Raw genomic sequence first — 21405 nt, forward strand, 5'->3', positions numbered from 1 at the left:
TTGGCATTTTTACACTCCTGCTTCCATTGACACCAAGTCAATGGGTTTTCGGCAAGATCCCTGAAACAAGGTCTGCAGTTAAAACAAGCTTAAGAAGTTTTCATGTTTTGTTCTACGACATAAAATAAGTTCATAAGTACCCCTCATGAATCTTGAACATGTCTTCAAAAGACTGTTGCTTGCAAGTGGCAAAATAAGACTACAGGATGTCATCATGAAGAACACGGCTTTACAGCCTCATTGTGGTGGTGCAGATGAAATCATGCGACCGCAGTGTAGTTTGTCTTTAGCCTAATGATACCTTTTTACTTGTAGCAATGGCATTTACACTTCAAAAATCATAGTAGTGGTGCTCATTGGTGAAGACTATCTTGCTGAACAAAACATGTAAAACTTTTGTTTGCCACAGAGCTTATTTTGGCCACGACCTAAAATCCAATGGGAAAATCCCTTAGGCTTTTTGTAGAGGGAACAAGGGTAATGCTAACTTCTGAGTTGGGTTATGAATACATGTCATCCCTGCACAATGCTATAGGCTCTTTAAAGAGGACTGCAAAATATTTCTCTGGATAATTTTGTTTCTTTACTACCTACTTTACCATTCATTGAAATCAATGTAATGTAAAAGTGTCACAAGCTTATTTTCTTTTGCAGTCCCTGGACGGGTTGATATTACAGCATTACTGAGTATTTGTGACACTGACTGATTTGACTGGTGCATTCTTAAAATCATATGCTGTCATTAAGTGTAGAATGTCCTGCCACAGCTGGACATGCTGCTCCAGACAGATCACATTAGGAAAAGACTCTCAGTTGAAGGTACACAGTGATATCAGCTGGCTGCCAGTGAGACTGGTGCCATTAGTGAAACACGAGATGACAAGCTGCCGTTATGGTGTCCACTTTTCTGCTGACTGACATTAATTTGACATGTATTCAAACACTGCGCAGCGTAACTTGTTAGAGTGTCAGTCTGATGGCGACTGTGGCACATGTGCTGCATAATCAACTACATAAATCATCATTAAATGAGCAGTCTGCATAGAAGAAAGATGCATGGTAATGGATGGAGTGAATGGATTTTTAAGTGGCACGCCTTAATGATGCACCAAATAGTTACATACGTCTGCAAGTAATTATCACGTCTGCGTTTATGCACAGCATTTTACAATAAAGCCAAAAGGTTTCTTTGTCCTTCAGTTCATATTTATTGTAAAATAAAGTGTCGATCATTGAAACATTTGACTAGTTAAATATGACACAAACATTTTATTGACTGATAAGAACACAAGTAGTTATCTACAATGACGATGAGTTTTCTAGCCTTACAACAGTTGGAATATACTGTTTTTATACATGAACTGAAAATACAAAGTTACAGTAAACATGCCTTTTGATAAAAATATCTTTACAAAAAAATGTACATTTCTATACAACAGTTGTCAGTTACACTATCTCTACAAGCCCCACGATTCTGGTTAAAACCTGCAACGACTCCAACAAACTGTCAGTATATTAATTCAGCATCATTTTAAACTTAGTCTCTTTCAGTCTATTAGTTTTTTTAAATAAACATGAGAAGGACTATTTACAAAGCAAACTAAAAGTAAGCATTGAGCCAGAAATGTTTTAAAGTGACCCAGAGAAATTACAACAGTTAAAAGCAATGGATTTTTTTTTTTTTTTTTTTTGGTAATTTTGCAAAATATTTGACACATCACCATACTGCTCATTAAATAACAGGCTACCAGCAAAAAAGATAAACATGTAGCAGAGCCATTTCCCTTAGACATGTTTTTGGATACAAAAATAGTGCTAAATATTACACAGTATCATCATTCACCAGACACTTATTTTGAATGAGCTGCAGGACAGACATTTTATTTTATGTATTTTTTCAGGCAGCACTGCCAGGTCCGACCGTTGTGTTCATGAAACTGTGCAAGGTGACCTCTCCTTCATGTTGAGCTAATTCTCTGTTTAAAGGGTCAGTTCAACCAAATCACAAAACAATGTTTTCTTACTTAGTCTTGGTTTTAATTGCCCAGGTTTTGCACTAATAAGATACAATGGGGGTTAACAGAGTTTCAACAATTACATATATACAAAACACCATTATTCAGGTGATTATTCCACAGTATTCACAGGAACCCTTTCCTACCTACAACACAATTGCTGGAATAACTGTTGGCATTGTAGGTTTCTGCAAACCATGGATATGTTACATTCGTATGTTTCAGATTTAGCGGATATGTTGAGACTTTACCTTTCTTTACGTTGCAGTTTTTGTAATATAACTTTCATGGTGACCAAACAGTGGGATTTCAACTTTCGGGTTCATTAAGTGATGCCACTGGGCCGACAGAGTTTTACCTATAGACTTACATTAGGAAAGACACATTTTTAAATCAGTGGATACATTTTTTGAGTGTCACAACCCCAGAATGACTCGCTTCCCTATCGGGATTTGATCCATTCATTACAATAACATTTCAAATGCAAGACTAAATCTGTGGTGTGCTTGGTCTATAGGCCCAATAGTGTGGGAGATCTGGGTAATTTTACACTTGGGAACTCTAACTTTTCTGGTTTCATGTGCCAAGGAACTTTCATAGGAATGAACGGGGCCCACCTTGATCCAGTTCTCTTTATACATCCATGCTTGATTAGAGTCTTGAAAACATCTAGTTTTGGCTCAAAAGACCTGGTTTTGTTTCCACAACGACGGCTGGAAATGTTGCAGACTCTTGTTAATAAAATACCTGTCTTGTTCTCAAACAGTAGTTTGCTGCTGTCTGCTGGCAGCTGTCTCGCCAAGGTCTCACACCCTCCACTCCCACTCTTCCTTCTGATGAGACACTCATCACACTATACTGTACATGTAATCTGAACTATGTCAATTTAGAGACGTTGATGAGAACCGTATGAAACATACAAATGCAGTGTTCATTCATTCATTATTTGTAAATGCTTATGCTGGTACAGGGTTGTGGGGGGCTGGAGCCTATCCCAGCTGACACTGGGCAAGAGGCGGGGTACACCCTGGACAGGTCGCCAGACTATCACAGGGCTGACACATAGAGACACACAACTATTCCCACTCACATTCACACCTATGGGAAATTTAGAGTCACCAGTTAACCTGCATGTCTTTGGACTGTGGCTGACACAAGGAGAACATGCAAACTGCACACAGAATGTAACTTGGTTTGCAGAAATGTACGCCAATATTTTATCCTGGTGACTGGGCTGCTACCCGAGGTAAACAAAAATGTCTACAGAAGCATGTGTGGATTTCCCGGAGTAATAAGGACATCGTGTCTGAAAAGAAACATTGCTGCTGAATTTTTCAAATGCATTTTTAATGCTTCAAGCACCACAAAGGAAATGTACTTTACCTTGATTGCACTGGGGTGGCTACAAGTCTCAAGGGCACATCTCAAAACCTGTGCAAATAAAACCACAACTTTCTGCTCCACTAGACACCAATAGCCTATTTAAAAACAAATAATTTGGGCGAAACAACTCATTAAACTAATAAAAGCACTGAATCACATGATTCAACTTTTATATCAATTCAGGATTGCTACTGATATTCAGTAAGTATAAAGTTTATTCCAATAACAAGAGGCCTGTCTGCTGTCATACTTAAATAAGACCCTCAGGAGGAGTAAAGGCGTGGTCACACCGGGTGTTCATGCTTCTGAGCGTGAACTGAAGCAAAAGACGACGAGTTCAACAACAGTACAGTGACGTTCTACAAGCAGCACAGAGGAGAGAGATGTTACTTGGCTGCAGTGAGGACAGTGATAGAGGTTAATGACAGCAAAGTGTTTGATAAGAAGCTGTGTAATTTACAGCCTTGATGAATGTCCTTAGCCCACTAGCTTTTCTAGCTCCTGCAGTTCATGCTTACAACCCTGTTTACGGCATTTATACACCAGATGCGCCAGCTGACACACATCATCAGCCTAACTGATGCTCCTGACCAATCAGCTGGCACACCTGGTGCACATTTGCTGTAGTTCCCAACACCTACCTCCTTCTGAGAATGGCTTCAAGGGAAAAGCTTGAAATAACAAATGTCTGATTGTTGAGAGCAAATAAATAAAAAAGGGGGTAAACATGATGTGACTAATCAACAGTGGTACATGCTGACTTCCAGTCACTGGTGTCATAATTCACTTAGCAGCAATTAATTTATAATAAGGTTATTTAAAATCACTCAGCTGAGTTTCAAGCTGTGAATTTGAAAATATTACATGTTAGCAGCTCTACATGGCAGCAATGAGTGTGTTTACATGGACATAAATACTCAGGTTATGGTCGGGTTTCCGGAGTATCCCGTTTAGAGTCGAACAGAACAGAATAGAAAATATGAGAGACCCGAATATGCTACCTGGTGTACTCCAAAAGAAACTGTAATACTGTTGCATGTATACGACCCATCCCAGTTACTGAACATCCCCAACTACCTCCACAGGCTTCAACCAAAATCACATAGTATAGAAACATAACAAATGGTGGCAGTGACAGCGTCTCACTTCTGTAGCAGAAATAAACAGTCTTGTCTTTTCGTAATGAAAGAGCTTGCGTGTCTTCATCTACTGCCATCCAAATTAGCAGGAGTAGTAGTAGTAGTAGTAAATGTAGAGTGAAGTGTTTAATATTTCATGTCTCTCCCATCTCCCGTTGTTGGTTTGTTTTTGTAGACATCACAGGCTTCTGCGCAAACACACTGCACTAATAAGTAACCACATTATTTTTCATGTATATGAGGAATATGAATAACTCGATTAGTCTGTGCTCATGTGAATACCGCATCCTGAATATGATCATCATAGACGGGTTAATTGTGTCCATGTAAACGCGCTCAGTGTTACAAATCTGAATTGGTAGAAATCTTGAGCATTATCATGCTGGTAAACTACAGCAAATAAGGGGACAAATCATCCAGTGCTGGCAAATTCAGTTTCATCATTATTAATATTGCCTTTTGTCGGCATTTTATTAAAAAAGTAATGGGATGTAGCTCTGTATTGTCTCAATAACTTATTATGACCTCCGCCAGAGGTTTTGTTTTCTGTTTGTTTGTTGGCTTGTCGCTCTGTAAGCAGGATCACAGACCCGGTTTCCATGTTCCGTGATGGAGGGATGAAGCATGTGCCAAGGAAGAACCAATTAAATCTTGGAGTGGGCGGATGCACAAATAAATTTTCACTTTCGTTAACATTGTAAGACGGGGCACTTGGCCTTGGCAGGGGTCTGCGCTCTCCAAGTGTGATTCTAGCTTAGGTTGTTTTAAGGCCATTGTTGCCACTGTAATCTGATTACAGATCACATACTTAGATAAAATCAAGGCATCTATATATATAATTTAAAAATCTTCACCTTGCTCTCTTGCCTACATAAGATGGAATCAATGCAGAATGCAGAGGGAGAGATAGAGGAGAAGGAGAAAGGGCGTTGGCTCCTAAACAGCAGCAGTCCATGTTGGGATGCACAGGTTGAGCAGGGAGGAGTGCATTGAGACGTTGGGGCACTGCTCCCTGGCAGGAGGCCTGTGCCAGTGTTAGCTCTCTACCACAGGAAGCCCTGCTTCTGAAACTTGGCAGGAGTTGGAATATACGATGGAACAGCCCCACAGGGCATTTGTGTGATAAATGGATAAAGCTGGATAAAGTTATGCTCGCAGCTATTGGCTTATGCATGAGTCAAATTCGAAACCAGACGGCACCGATGTTTCATTCATTTTGTGATTATCATACTGCGGTCGCACATTGTTCTGACTGTAACTTTATTCATTTCATTTTTGAGCAACAACAGAGATTCATTGGAAAAACAGTTTGTGAAATTACATTGCAAACACATTTCATAAAAGCAGCAACAGTTGATCAACGACGTCATGTTCCCTTTGCTCCACGTAATTCAATATATAAATCTGAAAGAAAGCCTTTACTTCCTTTCCTCCTTGTTTGTATTTTTTCAGGAACAGGATTAGCACATGATGCTGTCAGCCTCTTGCAATGAAATATAGGTTGCACAGAATATCCATGAGGTGAACTCAGGCCAATGCATTAAAATGGGTCTTGAATACATTTTCTTTAGAGAGCACATCACGTTCGGCTTGTGCTGCACAGTTGGGCATCTAAATGTGATTTCGGCATCTCTTGAACACAACTTACAGTCCAGAATGAGAGTCTTGATCCCTCAGAGATCCTTTTCCCGTCTCTTGAAGGTGATGATGAATTCTAATACCACCGGCTGGGGGGTGTCTGCCGCCTCATCCTGGAGTGATAAAGGAGGAAAACTGATGAAAACACATTATAGGGACTGTGTCTCCTCAAACATGGTGGCTATTTATAATGCTGTAAATCTGATGAGGATTAGGCTGAATTTTAAAAGCTTGTCCGTTTTGAATGGCCTCAGAAATATCTTGGGAAGTGCAGAAATATTTGCTGGTAGCTGGAGCTGCCTGCCTAATCCTTCTGGACATGACTTATTGAGGTTCTTCTCACTGTGATTTTCTATCCTTGGTAGGCCTGCAAGCAAAACATTCATATATTCTCCACGACCTCAAGTGGGATTTTCAGGTTTTTAAATGTATGTGCTGTGAGGAGGTGTTGTGAATCGGCTACTGATAGAATTTTAAAAAAAGGCAGACATGTGGAGAGGAAATGGAAAACTGAAGTGTAACGTGGTTTTCTTAAGAGGTGGAAAAAACTCAGGATACAAGACGCCTGGACGGGCAGATGGAGGAAAAGGTGTGGGGTAAACTGTGAACATTTTTTCTAGTGTGCACATAAAATAAAAAAAAACTTTAGAGCACCTCAAACGTTCTTTGAGGGTAAAATGGAACAGATTTGTTGAATAAATGCACCCATAATCCCACTAGAAATGAAACAAGACGCAGCAACTTAACAGCTCGAAAACAAAAGCCAGCATGCAACCTTGGGAGAAAGATTACATAAAGCTAACATATCAACAGCTGTGGATGTAATGTTAACAGTACGTTAAGTTGCTTATCTGTTTTGTTTAAAGGTTACTGATAAGTGCTGTCAAACATCTAGATCTTTTAGTTCGCTACAGGATTTTAGCATTTCATCTTACAGGAGTAGTCAACCCATTCTCATTTCTAAGTCACTGAATACCAACGCTTGGGCAGTGGCTTTCGGCGTCAGACACAGATAAAAAAAAGCCTTTCACATGTGCATGATACGTGGCTTGATATGTGTAATGGCGCCCAGCTACATCAGAGGGAAATGTGGTGGGACAACGATGCAAGTTAAGGGGGTGAAAGTCCGGATAGGGCGGGTGGAAGAGGTGGTGGAAAAAACCAACAACCACCGACTCTTAGCCAGGAGGTTGGTGCTCACTTCATGTATGAATATACAGCCAAACTGTTTTTTCTTTTTAAACTTAACCACATGCTTTTGTTGCTGACGGAAAAAAACCTCAACTCGCGACGTTGTGCCAGTGTAGTGTGTTTATTCTGAAAGAGACTGTATGCAAACTGTACATTGTGAAAACGGACATGTATTTTGAAAACACACAATGCATGCAACAGGCTGAAGTTGACACGGTGTCCCAGAACATCAACAACCAACGCACCCAGGGTACCTTGCATGTCATATGTCAACCTGGATAGTCCATGACCAAGTGTTGATATGGGATGAAGTCACAGTGAGAATGTTTTGCAGTAGATTGACATTTTGGGAAATAAGCTCATTGTCTTTCTGTCTGAGAGTTTGATGAGAGGATACAGTTTCAGCTCATAGTCCTCCATAAAAGCCCATTTTTCCACAGTTTTTACACTTTGTTTTTTTCCACAAAATAAACAAAACAAATTAAGCTAATTGCCTGCTGGTTCTAGCTTTAAATTTAGTGAGCAGACTTAGCGGTGGTGATCTTGATCTTATCATCTACCTGTGAGCGGGAAAGTAACTAACGACCTATTTCCACCAGATGCATGTTGGTTGTGTCTCCGCTCCAGCACGGCAGTGGAGCCAATAGGATTCAATTCTAGTCAATGTGTGTGTTTCCACCAGCTGCGGCTGTGCTGCGTTCCAGCTCTGTCTCAGTTCCGGCACTCTGTCTCAGTTCCGGCACTCTCCGCAACAGATACACAGGACTTCTATTTTTTCTGGACGCCGGAGCACAACGCAGCAATTCAGCACGGAGCACATCGTGTGGGGCAGGAAGTCGTGCACAGAAACAAAATAAAACATCCAGTTAATTTTCAAAATAAAATACACAGTGTTCACAGCAGATCATATTTCCCTGCACTACACCTTGAAAACTACATAAAGGGCAGAGGCAGGCCTTAAGTCAACAGTTCAGAGGTTTTCAGATGTCATTTCACCCCGTTGACACCATGGACGAGGAGATATTAATCATGGCGGTGTACTGAGATGTGCACAGCAAATGCAGCTGGTGGGTATTGACGGACGGCGGAGCACGCAGTGGATAACCAGCGCTGCCGTTCCGCAACGGACATGCATCCAGTGTAAATCCGGCGTAATAGTATTTCCCAAAATGTCTAACTATTCTTTCAAGCTCAATCCTAACAGTGAGTAGCATATTCGTGGACCAGCATATGAATGAGCAGTTACATTCATGCTCACAGAGTTTTTGGGAGATTTGTCTATTACTACAGGGAATGACATATTGTAAATACAACTATTTCAGTCTGGTATAAAAAGGAATACAGTTCCTTTTCTGCCTAATTTTTTGTCATATCTACTGAAACTGTCACTATATCCTGACAGTAGTACATGAGACAGAAAATCTGTGAAAAAAATCAGGTTTCCCCAGCTTCTCCTAGTACTCCTCATGGCAAAAACAACCAATCAATGTTGATCAGTGCTGGTGTACATGCTGCAGCGAGCACACCAAGACAAGCAAACAGAAGACCGACAATGGTCTGTGAAAGTAAAAGCAAGCTTCTTCTGTTTATTTGTCTTTGCCATGTATGCTGGTTTATGCAAAGTAGCAATGGTCACTATGTTTATAAAGCTCCTCCTGAAGGTGCCCGCTTAATATACTGAGCTTCAGCGAGTGACAGTGCATTTTCATGAAAACTGGCAATGGAGGGTGTCTCATTGCTTTTAATTCATTTCCCGTAGAAAGCAGGAGAAGCAGTTGCGCAGTGTATGATGGGTTGTGGCGACTTTAAAGCAGGGGATGCGGTGCATTTACCAGTCTGTGTTTGCATAAATAGACTAGATTCAAGTTAATATAAATGAGTCCATCCAGCATGATGTGACTGGTTCACGAAACTTAGACCAAATTGTCAAACTAGGTAATGCAGTTTGAATATCAAATAAGATTGAGTGGGGATTTTGCGTATTTCTAGGCTCATGTGTTTTCAAAAATAGATTTTGGTGGATTGTTTAGATAGGATAACAGAACAGAACAGGCAGCCATTTTGTTTCCTGTTTAAAATGATGTACAGAGAACTGGGGACAGCCCAGCTCCAAGCGTTCATCCAATCAGTGCATTCCACAATGGGGTACGTCACTAGTGGAAGTCCATCAAGTGGCTCGTTGAGTGGAGCAGCGTGTCCCCTGGTGTTCTCGCCGTATCTGGTGGAAATGTAGCTTAACAGCAAGTGTGTGGGAGGGGCTGTCCAGAGTGTGCATGAGCAGTGACTGACACTCCTCCTGGCTTTGATTGGTTGTTTTTGTTCAGGCGAGGTGGATTCTTGCAAATGCCATTAGGAGCTCTGGGAGGAGCCAGAGGTACAGGATTATCTGTCTCATGTACTACTGTCAGGATATAGAGACAATTTCAGCAAATATGAGAAAAAGATTTTCCTACCTACTGAGTCTTTAACGATGGGACAGCTTAAAAACCATAAACATAAAATATGCATGAATTAAACTCAAATTTCACTGGCAAAAACTAGACTAAAATGTCTTTATGTGACTAGAGGCAGCTTAAAACTAAGAATCACCACTGTTTGGATGTCCTTTGCTCGCCCAGCAGCAAAAGAAGACAGCTTAACTCAACTTAACATCCACAGTGTGCGACTCATAAACACAGCTAAGCACCCCCGCTACGAGGAGCCAGCCAGCACCGAGGCCAACTGATGATGTGGCTGCATCATTACCCACACCCTGAGAGGCGAGAGGCAGGAAACTCTTTACCTTAGGCCTCGCCATTCATACCCCCTTCCACACAATTCAATTAGATGAATGTTGTTTATGGGCAGTTCTGGCCCATTGGAATGCCATTATTGCTCCCTCTGTTGAATTCAGCATTAGCTGCCCTTCAGTGGAGCTGGTCTTCTAAATGTCATGGAGCTTATGACTTAGGAGATGATTAACGAATGTTTAGAGATGCTCAAGACACAGTTCAGTGGTTACGGCTTTTAATGAGGACCGGATGTAAGACCTTTAATGAAGACTGCCTGCAAAAAGAGCCTCTAGCAGAGACCTTCAGCAGTCTTACAACAAACTCACAGCTACTGAAATGGATTTAACCTTACCGGGTCTCAGTTGTCAATATCCGATACATGGTTCTCTATCTGAAAAAAGAGAGAGAGAAAAAATTATGGCTACGACATTGTGTTTTAAACTGAGCACATAGGTTGTATTTAATCTTTTCTAAAGGCCATCGCTGATATACACTCAACAAGAGCAGCCATGCCAACCTACGAGAACAGTCTTTGTGGTACATTATCACAACCTGTGATCAATGTGACCTTCAGGAAACAAATAAATCTCCTCCACCATGCCTCTGAAAAATAATGTCTTCCATTAGTGGGGGCACTGAGCTTTCATCAAGGATAGCATGCCTATGCTCACCTGGTTAATGGCTAATAAATACAGCATAATAGAAGGAGCATGGTCAAAAGCATGGCCACGCTGCAAAGCTGAACCCCGATCAAACTCAGGATAATTACTTTGATCCCAGTGCTTGAACTTGAACAACTCTGCAGTGTGAAATAAAGCAGTATGGCAGTATGGTGCACTTCAGAAAAAATACGAGAATAATGTTTTAACTGCAGTATAATAAGGAGCATGTGGGTGATTCAAAGCTGCCAACATGCAGATAAGTGTTATTTCATAAAGTTCAAAGGACAGGCATTTGAACGCAACAGTAAAAAGAAGACAGTGATAAAATGTTTTAGTTGAAATTCTAGAATGGCATTCAGTTTTTAACATTCAAAGCACAAAATGGGAAAAAACTGTCCTTCTCAATGAAAAGCATCATGCTATTTTTGGTCAGAGAGCCTTTATCAAATACCTGTCTGCTTATAAATTCTAGGTCAAGTCATGAAAAATGTTCCATGAAAATAAACTGTGTATCAAAGTTTATCACAGCCTTGGGTGATATTGAAATACTGTGTCACTGTGTAATCTAGTGACTCTGTCTCTTTGAAGTTACGAAAAAGACAGCTGTTGTAAAATATGGGTGAATTAAACTAACCAAAATTTTTTTGACTAACCAAATTTTGTTAAGGTGCCTCCAAAAAGTCAAAATTTTCGAAGCATGTGAGGCCAGCCCTATAAACGCGAAAGTCTGTCCGTTGCTGAGTGAGTGAACAATGACATTACACCATTGTTCAGAGTGAGTGATGGCATGAGTGTCCCCTTGGCCGTTGCTCTTTCAAAATGAATAGAGTTCTCCAGGGATGACCTTCTGTAGGCCAATGTGGTATTTAGCTTGGCCTTGGTTTTGCCTTGTCAAAAAGCTAATGGGATTTTTGGATAATGGGATTATTACAGAAAATATACTGTGGCAAACAAAAGTTTATGGTACTTAAATGTTTTGTTTAGAAAGATAATCTTCACATATGAACACCACTTCTATGATTTTTTAAACCTAAATTCAGTCATTAGAAGTAAAAAGCTAACGTTAGGCGCGGCGCAATGATGTTCTATAGTCTCACTTAGCCACTTGTTAGCAACCACCTATTGTAAGACACATAAAAGCAAAATTCCCGAGAGGGGTATTTATGAATGTATTTTATGCTGTAGAACAAAACGTGAATGCCTCTATAAAGTTTGTGTTACCACAGACCTTATTTCAGGCATCTAAACCAATTCATAAAACCTATTGACTTTTAGACGAAGGAACCGGAAGTGCAAAAATGCTAACTCATTTGCAGGTTTTAGGCTATTCCTCATTTTCTGTAACTAGCGTAACATGGTGCATAGCATGGTGGCATTAGCAAGCTAGCTAGCTAACTAGCCAGCCGCTATATGAGTAAAATTTAACAACTTCATTCATTTCCCTTGTGACAGGGCAGGCAAGCACATTGCTGTCATCAGATAAGTGACAACTTTGGCTTATTTTCTGTAACCACTGTTACGTTAGCATAAAAGCATGGTGGAATTAGCAAGCTAGCTAGCTAACTACCCAGCCGCGGTTGAAACGGCAGTTTTGAATGGACACCTCATTAGTTGTATGAAGAACAGCTGTTTCTGTATGACACAAGCCTTTAATTTATCTAAACATCCTTGACTATTACAATGTCAGAACAGGCGCTGCTCCCGATATGAGGAGAAAGTGGAATAAGACAGTAGCCATGTTTCCATCAGCCTGTTTAGATGCGCATCTAGAAGTATCGCATCGGAAAATTATGATGGAAACGCCAAGATTTGAATTAAAATCCCCTGATTCGCAAAAACTAAAATATGCTGCTTTAGCCGGGTTTTGGTTGATTCGAAAAAATGTTGAATCGCAAAATGGGGGATGGAAACAGTTTTGTTCCAATTAAGTCTAACGTAGCGCACCTCTCTCCATGGTGATATCCACACTCCGGGTCGGGAAGGTGGTAATGCATTGACAAGCTGGTTGCCAACCGCCAGAAAACGTAGAAGAAGAAGAATGCGAGACTTGTTTTGTTTCCGGTTCTGCGGAAAACTCGAGTTCGTAGTTTTCACCAAAGTCCGTACATTTAATGGAAACACACAGGATTCATATTTCTTTTAATGCGCATTTCCCAATGAATCGAATCACTTTTGGATGGAAACATAGCTACTGAGTGAATTTTGAGCAAATATCACATGTTACAGTGCTGGAGTGGGTGCCACCACAATGACAACATTTTCCTTTTGGAAATCAACGCCAATAGGACGTTTTAAAAACTGACTTTTTGGGCGGACCTTGGTCTCGATAGTGGCCAATAGCTGCGCAGCCTCCAACAGTCAGGCAGGAACATACATCTGACCTGAGCTGAAAAGAGGAGGGATGCGTTCAATTGAGCAAACAGTTTTTCATTTCACACACAATTTTCAGCTGGACCAGGACAACGGGGTAATGCTGTAAGCAAAAGTAATGGTGAAAGTCCGTGTATGAATATGGACCTAATTCCTGTTTCAAATTAAAAGTCCCTTTTTCAAATTAAAAGCCTCTGACATTTCATACACAGTCCAGCCGTATACTATGTTTCATGACAAGAATTTCACCACATAACAAATAATAGATTATGAATGACAGATTATAGTATTTGATAAGGCTGCAACTAACGGTTGTTTTCATTGTCAGTTAGCCTAATCTGTTAATTATTTTCATGATCAATATATTAGTTAATGTCAGTTAATGTTAAATCAGTAAATGTCAGAAAACAGAATAAAGAAGCTGTAATCTTTTGTTTTTCTTAAAAAAATACTTAAACTGATTGATCAATTATCAAATTAGTTGGTGATTAATTTAATAGTTGTCAACTAATCAATGAATCCTTCCAGCTCTAATATTCTTCTGTCAGAAAATTTGGTAATGCAAGCACAGATGCCAAACAGCCAGCTTGTTGTGCAAAATCTCCTTTTTTAAAAGCATTTTAAATGGACTATATTTGAATTTTATACCGCTGACCAGACAATACAAGCGATTTGTAGACTTCACCTTGGGCACTTTTTTTCTGACACTTTATGGATTGAATTATTATTTATTTATAACATATATTAATAGAATTTCCTCGACAAATCAGCTCAACTTGGCTCGTCTACACTTCTTCAGTGACCTTGTGAAAGGAAACTTATTCATACAGTTCTACACTGACCACTTCACAGTCAGACTCACACTAGTACATGCAGGTCTGGTCTTAAACGCTCCGCCATGTGTCTCCAGCCCTCTGCTTTAATTACAGCCTGTAAGTGGGTGTATGTGTGTGGGCCTGTGAAGAGCCTCGCTTCCACTGTTTGAGCCGGGGTCGACAGGGAGAAACTGTCAGTCCAGGCGCTCTCACCATTCACTCATGTGAAGCCCCGCACTCTCAGATCTGTGGCCATGAATAATTCTGGAAAATTAACTTTCAGAAGGCGAAGACTGTCTGCCCACTTGAGATCTCCCAAAGTGCCTTGCTCTCTTCCCTCCCTGTCAGGCCTGTCAGCCGTTTCTCTTACCAGATGGTGGCTGCCCTCCTCGTCGTAGTCGTCCTCGCCTCCATCGGTCATCTCGCCCGCCTCCACGTCCAGCGCCCCCTCGCCGGCCTCCTCCCCAGAGTTTTCTGCCGTCTCTGACACGGACTCCTCATGGAGGGAGTCGCAGTTGTCCTCGTACTTTCTTTGAGCCTCTGAGTGAGAAAGACGGCCACAGAGAATTGTGTGATCACAGTCACAGCTTTCTTTGGTCCACACAGCAGTAGAAAAGTTTACCTGGCTGCCTTTTTTCTGTTTTCAAGATCTACAGAAACAAATCGAAGTGTCACCTCTACTAGCAATCCTGAGAGGCTGCACTGCACCGTGCGTTCAGCTGGAGAGAAGTGGTTTGACCTCAACACATGACCACGTGACACACACCCTGTCTACACCAAATGCATTCTAATTCATCTTCTTACAGAACAGACACACACTCATTTTAATGCTGTCTACACCAGCTGCCAAATTCTTCAAGCTACACAACCGCAACCTGAAGAATCTTCTGTTAGCTTTAAACCCAAGGAAATAACAGGGGACTGCAGTCGCTGCTGCTAATGTGGTGCTTCCATTGTGTAGGCAAGGTGTGAGTGCTATGCAAAGTGAGGCAAAAAATTCCCCTAAATGCCACAATTTGGGGGCATAAGAGTGGACTCAGAAGGAACTATCAAGGTGTTCAGACAGGGAGGGAAGCAATTTTTTTTATCTTGTGTCATTTGGATGAGTTTTTTTTTAAATTTGTTCCAAACAGCCAACATACCAACTGTATGTTCGTTGTAAGCTAGCTGGCAAGTGACCCACCAGCCGCGTCTAAAGTTGGGTTTCCATCCAAACGTAATGCAAATTTTAATAGAATTTTCAGAAAATCGGCAAAAGAAAATGTAAGCTATGTGCTTTTCTACCACTGAATATTGGGAGTTAGTTCAATGAGATGAGACGTGGGTGGCGCTAAATCCACATATGCTACTGCAGAAGAGGGCGCAACAAGATGACATAATTAAAAGAGTGCCGTCAAACCTCAAATTAAAGAAACAATGGATGCATGATATATTTCAGCTTTGTGCTCTTGAAGGAGTTCTGGTAACAGCCCTGTGTGCACCAGGTGTTGAAAGCCACCCAGAGACGATGAAGGTCTCTGGTGGGTTCAGGTTTATTCAAATTGAAAATGTGCATGAAAAAGAAACACACATTGTGGGAGTGTTTTATGAGTGTTTGTGTTCAGAACTCAGCACAAACTCTTGTTCTGTTCTCTCTTTCATTTGTCAGTACATTTATAACAGATTCATAAGGCTCCAGGATAACTGTGATTTTTTTGCTTAAGTTGGAATATTTTTTGCACTGCTGCATCTTTGTGTAAATAAGCACTAATTTGCACAGCTACAGACCACTTGTCATTGACTTTTTATGCAACTTCGCCAGCTCCATAATCTGTCTAAATAAAGCACATAAATAGCCACAGTAACTTCCACCACTGTCATGGTTCAAGATTTATGTTTTCAATTAAACTCCAAATACTGCACCACAGTTGTAGGCCTCTGTGCACCAGTAAAGTGTCTTCAACAGTTTACATCCATGTCTGTAAACATGGATGCTTCACACACATCTTCCCCCTGCAATACAGGAGATCTATACAACCAGCACAGCTTCAAGGTGGACACCAAAGATTAGTGTCACCAATTCAGTATCCGACCAAATGTCTCCCCTCCAGTTCTGAGTTTTTACATTGAATAATGGCCAGAAAAGTATATTATGCAGAATATTAAGATGTCACAGTGAAGTTTCCCTTTGACCTTTTGTATACAATATGTCATCACTTTATGACTGTACCCTATTATGTGATTATTATTATCACCCTATTGTGTGAAGTTTTGTCATAGTTTGGTTAGAAAGTGAGCCATCAAAGGTCACACTGACCTTTGACCTTGGACCACCAAATTCTCATCAGTTCATTCTTGAGCTCAAGTGGACATTTGTGCGAAGAACTTCTCTTTAGATATTCTTGGGATTTCGCATTGACAAGAATGAGAGGGATACAAGGTCACAGTGATCTTGACCTACGACCACCAAAATCTAATCGGTTAATTGTTGAGTCCGAGTTTTTTGCAAAATTTGAAGAAATGCTCTCCAGACGTACGTAAGATATCAAATTCACGAGAATGAGACAGATGCAAGGTCACACTGACCTTTGACCTTTGGCCACCAGAATTGAATTACCTTATCATTAAGTCCAAGTGAACGTTCTTGCAAAGTTTGAAAAAGTCCCTCATGGTGTTCTTGAGATATCATGTACACAAGAATGAGGAGACAGACAAGGCTACAGTGACCTTGACCTTTGACCTATGGCCACCAAAATCTAATCACTTAATTGTTGAGCCCAAGGGGATGTTTGTGCTAAGTTTAAAAAAAAAAAATCACTCAAGGTGTTCTTGAGATATTGCATTTACAAGATTGGGAGACGGATGTATGCACTGATGGACGAACATCCGAAAACACAATGGCTCACCTTATGGCTATCACTGGGGCAGAGGCATAAAAAAATCAGGGACATAAAGGGTAAATCTGATAATACAGACTTATTGCTCTAGTCCGTAACAAAGTCAATTAAAAATCAAACAGGCAAATTTGGGCATCATGGTCATATTGTACTTGACTCTACTGTACCAAAAATGGATTATTTCATTTCATACTTTTTCATATTAAGATACTTCAAACTGTTTAACAATGCACACTGCACTGACAACCTCAACTCTGGAGTCATCTTTGCCTCCTCCTTAGCTAAGACACATCTGTAATACAGTAATGTATTCTATGCTGTTCACTGCAAATTCTCAGCTGCTTCAACTGAACCAAAGAAAGAAGATGAAATTTCACCACTCCTGGCATCCCTGCACCGACTACCTGTTGTTTTTCTAATTGATTATTAAAATCCCACTGAGGGACGCAGCCCCGAGTTATATTCAAAAACAGATTGCAGAGACAAAACATGGCAAGCAATAAAGATTTAAAGGTAATTTAAAAGCCAAATATTGTTACATTTTTAAATGTTATCATGTGAAACGGCCTTGTCAATTGGCCCCTTTAGCAAATTTTGGCCATTACACTTTAAATATTTCTGCATGCCTGTAGCAGCTCGATATAAATAAGCATCTCCTGCTCACCAGAAAACCCTGGATTTGTCATTGTTTATCATCTAATTATTAAGTTTTCATTCTCACTTCGAACAGCCTGGAGGACTTGGTGTGATTTATTCTGTGTTCAGCTGTCATGGAATTAGAAGAGTTTGAATAAACCAATGCAAACACGCCTGGTGGAAAACTGTAACATGCACAACATGGCATAAAGTCTAAATGACCTTCACAGCTAGCTGCGCTCTGAGACTGTCCTGAGCATCTATAAAGACGTCTCATATAAACTGAGTCAGCGTGGTGATGACACCTGTCTGCTGTTATGACGGAAAGCTCTACTGCTCTTATCTTCCCCAATGTCACTAAGACTTATGGCCGGCGTGTGCCCTTAATTTCCCTCCCTCTGTGTTGGGTGTCCTTTTCCCTTCCTCTCCCAGCTAGCCCTAATTCGCTTGTCAGCTCCTCACCGGACTCGGCTCTCTGCTGCTTCTCGATCTTCTCCAGGCGTCCCAGCAAAGAGTCGATCTTCATCTTGATCTGGGTGAGCTCCCGTTTGATAGTCTGAAGCTGGTCCGTCTTCACTGCTGAGGGACAAAAACACAGGAACAGATTTTTAGCAACTGTGACTGAAGTTTGTCCTAATTTCCTCCGTGCGCTCATTTTAATGATGCTGCTTCATACAGTTTTATCACAGACCGCATGCTGGCATCTGTTAATGCTCTTAGTTTTTGGTTTTGGATATCATGTCATCACTCTGAGTCACATGTTGCTCAGGGGAGAACATCTCAATCTGGCCAACTGCAAAGTTACTCTGCTGAAAATGTGGACCTGCTGCTTTCAATTTGAAGATTAGTGCAGTTTACGCCCACCATGCTGTTCACTGCTGCTCGAGTTTTGCTTAATAATGCCAATATCTCAACTAACTGCTATCTTCCAGTTGGCATTAGGCAATTTTATAAAGCGTGGAGACTGTTTACACTTAAATATAGTATCCGTTGAGTTGAGTTCATACTGTAAATGTCAGGTTGAAGTTTTGTATCTTAAAGTTATAATCCATAAGATTTTCATTTTATTTATTTATTTTAAAGCACTCATGGTCTCCATTTTTTCTAGCCCGGCTGCCAGAGGAAAATGTTGGCATTGTATGTTTCTACAAACCACAAAGATGTTTCATTTGCAAGTTTCATATGTATAATATCAACATTTCTAAAGTGACAGTAGCTGACTTTGTCATTGGGCGTGACACCTAGCTGAGACGCCGGCCAAGCTGCAAGCCACTGCAGACATCTATTAGAGACCAAACAAACAGCTAAATCTGTTGTTTTATGTTTTAGTGAGCCATTGCTGTGTTTCCAGTGGCAATGTAGGCTCTAAATGTGGGTGTTTTGTAGCACCCTATTGGTGGAGATATTGCCACAAAAAGTGCTTGTTTTTTACCTAGACATGGCTGCTTTTCCTGCTGGAATTGTGCCCCCCAAAACTGGGTATTTTAAGCCAAAACATGTTATTCTCCAACCATAACCAAGTGGTATTTGTACCTACACCTAACAACACATTATCCACAACGTTGTTGTAACATAAAGTTTAAACATATCTGCTACATAGTTACGTGCATTTTTTTTTCTGGCAACTGGGTTCTTTTTTTTTAGCATCAGCCAGTAAATGTATTTACATTTTGTTATTACTTCTCTATAATGTCATTGTCACTGTCAGTGGCAGAGTCCGCCATTCTCGTACTGGATGTAAATTGCCTTCACACACACACACACACACACACACACACACACACACACACACACACACTCGTGGATTACACTATGTTACAGTTATCGTATAGATATCAGCCTCACTGTTTACTACTCACAATCTTACAACTGTAAACACAAAACAGTAACAAACAAAACACAGTATGACTTTAAATTTGAAGCACTCCCAAGATGCCGCCTTTAGCAGATACACCAGTTTTTCTGTATGTCTGACTGTGCGTTCACACCGAACGCGATGGACGCGATGTCATCGCCCGTAACGCGAGTATCGCGTCGCTTGATCACAAATGTCACAAATGTCAGGGTTGCGTCATCGCTTCATTCGCGATGACGCAACCCTCCTCCCGCAATTTTCTTCACCTCCCGCTATTTTCTCGTCAACCATGGCTGAGTTAACTACTGTAGCTGGTCTTTATCTGTTGTGGACATCTGATTTGGATCGGAGACCCAAACGCCGCCGTGTCTGGGTTCACAATATCCTCCAGAAACGCACACAGCTGTGTGAATATCATCACCTCCTGCAAGAGCTGCGTCTGGATGATGGTCGTTTCCAGCGGTACTTCAGGCTGACGCTGGCCCAGTTTGAGGACCTGTTGGCCCGCTGATTGGATGTCGCAGCACAGCGTCACACGATGTCGCTTGAAAAGTTCAAATTTTTCAACTTCAAGCGACACACACGATGAGGCGATGGACGCGTCATCGCGTCGCTCTTATCGCCTGAAACACATCGCCCGAAGCGACATCGTGTGTCATCGCGTCATTTACATTGATTTTGAATGGAAACTTGTGACGTTCATCGCGTCCATCGCATTTGGTGTGAACGCACAGTGACACATCTGAATCTAAAGGATTGATCAGTAACCTACAAATGTTATATTACCAGAACTTCCAAAAAAAGTGTTAAAAATTTCCATTACTTGAATAAATTAGACCTGGCATTATTTTTTAGCATAATTGCCAATGCACTTGACTTTATTATTAGTTTTAAAGATTTTTTCTTTCAGGAAATGTTTTTTCTAGTCCCAGTGGATAGGAAGATTGCTTGAAAAGACCATCTCATTTGTGACTAATTACGGGGTAAAAGACACAGTGTTCATTCAGTACAGTTCCTTAAATAAATCTAATTAACTGGTAGCATAAAAAGGAGTCTTTTATTCAGAGCACTGCAGTTGAATATACAAAAAGTCAAATTATTCTATTACAGGCAAGCATATAATTCAAATACAGAGAAAATATGGTTTCAAAATATGCAAGAATAGTAATTTAGGTTTAAAATTAGTTGTCTTTTTTCCAGTCTTTAAAGGGGAAAATGCACTTATTTCCAACATTCGTGTTGCTATGGTCTAAGACAGTCCAGAAATATTAGTGAACATTAACAAAACTCTGGCCAATCATAACGTAGCATCAGGCCAGCTCAGACTGGGGTCTGATGATAACACAGCTGTGCTCCATAGACTCCATTCTCAGAACCCATTGTCTGTATCGCCATCTGACTTCCGGCAGACGGCGATACAGCCTCTGGGGGCAGACCCCTGATTTTTTGGCATTCCGGTTTGATTTGGGCGGAGGAGGCGAATTTCCGTTTCCGACTTCCGTTTATATATAAGTAAATATGCTGAACCATTGCAATTGATTCAGAGGTTGTAGTGACAGCAATTATGTTCCGCCTCGTTAGTTCACCGCACGGACTGTTTAACCTGGCGACAACTGCAGCCGGCTTAAACATGATTGGTCAATATCACGTGGACTACAAACAGCCTACAACCGGAAACCAGGGCTCTTCCGCTCTTCTTCATTTTCAGGCTGGTTTTGTGGATTTGGGGTTAAATGTTGTGCCTGGGGCACATTGTGTATTAATGATACTCGTTACCTGGAGAGGTTGGAGAAAGATATACGTTTCTTCCCTGTTCCAAAACCAAAATCAAACCCTGAAAATTGTAGGGTTAGCTAGCTAGCTACTGAGGATATGGCCTACTGAATGTATACACATGCTGCTTTTGCTTTTTAATGATTATAACATTTCCTGCTGTACAGGAACCAGTGAAGGGAAGCAGAGAAACTTTGCTGATATTCAACCAGCTGTGTGACATCGCATTGTGCGCAAATGAACGTTGTTTGACTTCCCCCAAAGATACCTGCCCATCTGGC

The 21405-nt window shown here is 40.9% G+C and overlaps 1 protein-coding gene across 6 annotated transcripts in view; it reads right to left on the reverse strand.

Annotated features, from left to right (window-relative positions):
• Nucleotides 1–1237: 1237 nt before the first annotated feature.
• The window catches only part of LOC125881757 (RNA-binding Raly-like protein), a 154416-nt gene continuing 134248 nt past the window's right edge, over nt 1238–21405 (reverse strand). For 4 of the 6 annotated variants that reach the window (XM_049565063.1, XM_049565066.1, XM_049565064.1 and 1 more), the window contains exons 6-9: nt 17959–18075; nt 14355–14524; nt 10490–10528; nt 1238–6288 (exon numbers count right to left, since the gene is read on the reverse strand). In XM_049565063.1, the coding sequence (XP_049421020.1) occupies nt 10496–10528; nt 14355–14524; nt 17959–18075 (320 nt within the window). In that variant the 3' untranslated portion in view covers nt 1238–6288; nt 10490–10495. The remainder of the gene's footprint in view (nt 6289–10489; nt 10529–14354; nt 14525–17958; nt 18076–21405) is intronic. The other 2 variants (XM_049565067.1, XM_049565068.1) reach the window with 2 other exon arrangements.

This window comes from Epinephelus fuscoguttatus, linkage group LG21 (genome assembly GCF_011397635.1).
Source record: "Epinephelus fuscoguttatus linkage group LG21, E.fuscoguttatus.final_Chr_v1".
Classification (NCBI taxonomy): domain Eukaryota; kingdom Metazoa; phylum Chordata; class Actinopteri; order Perciformes; family Serranidae; genus Epinephelus; species Epinephelus fuscoguttatus.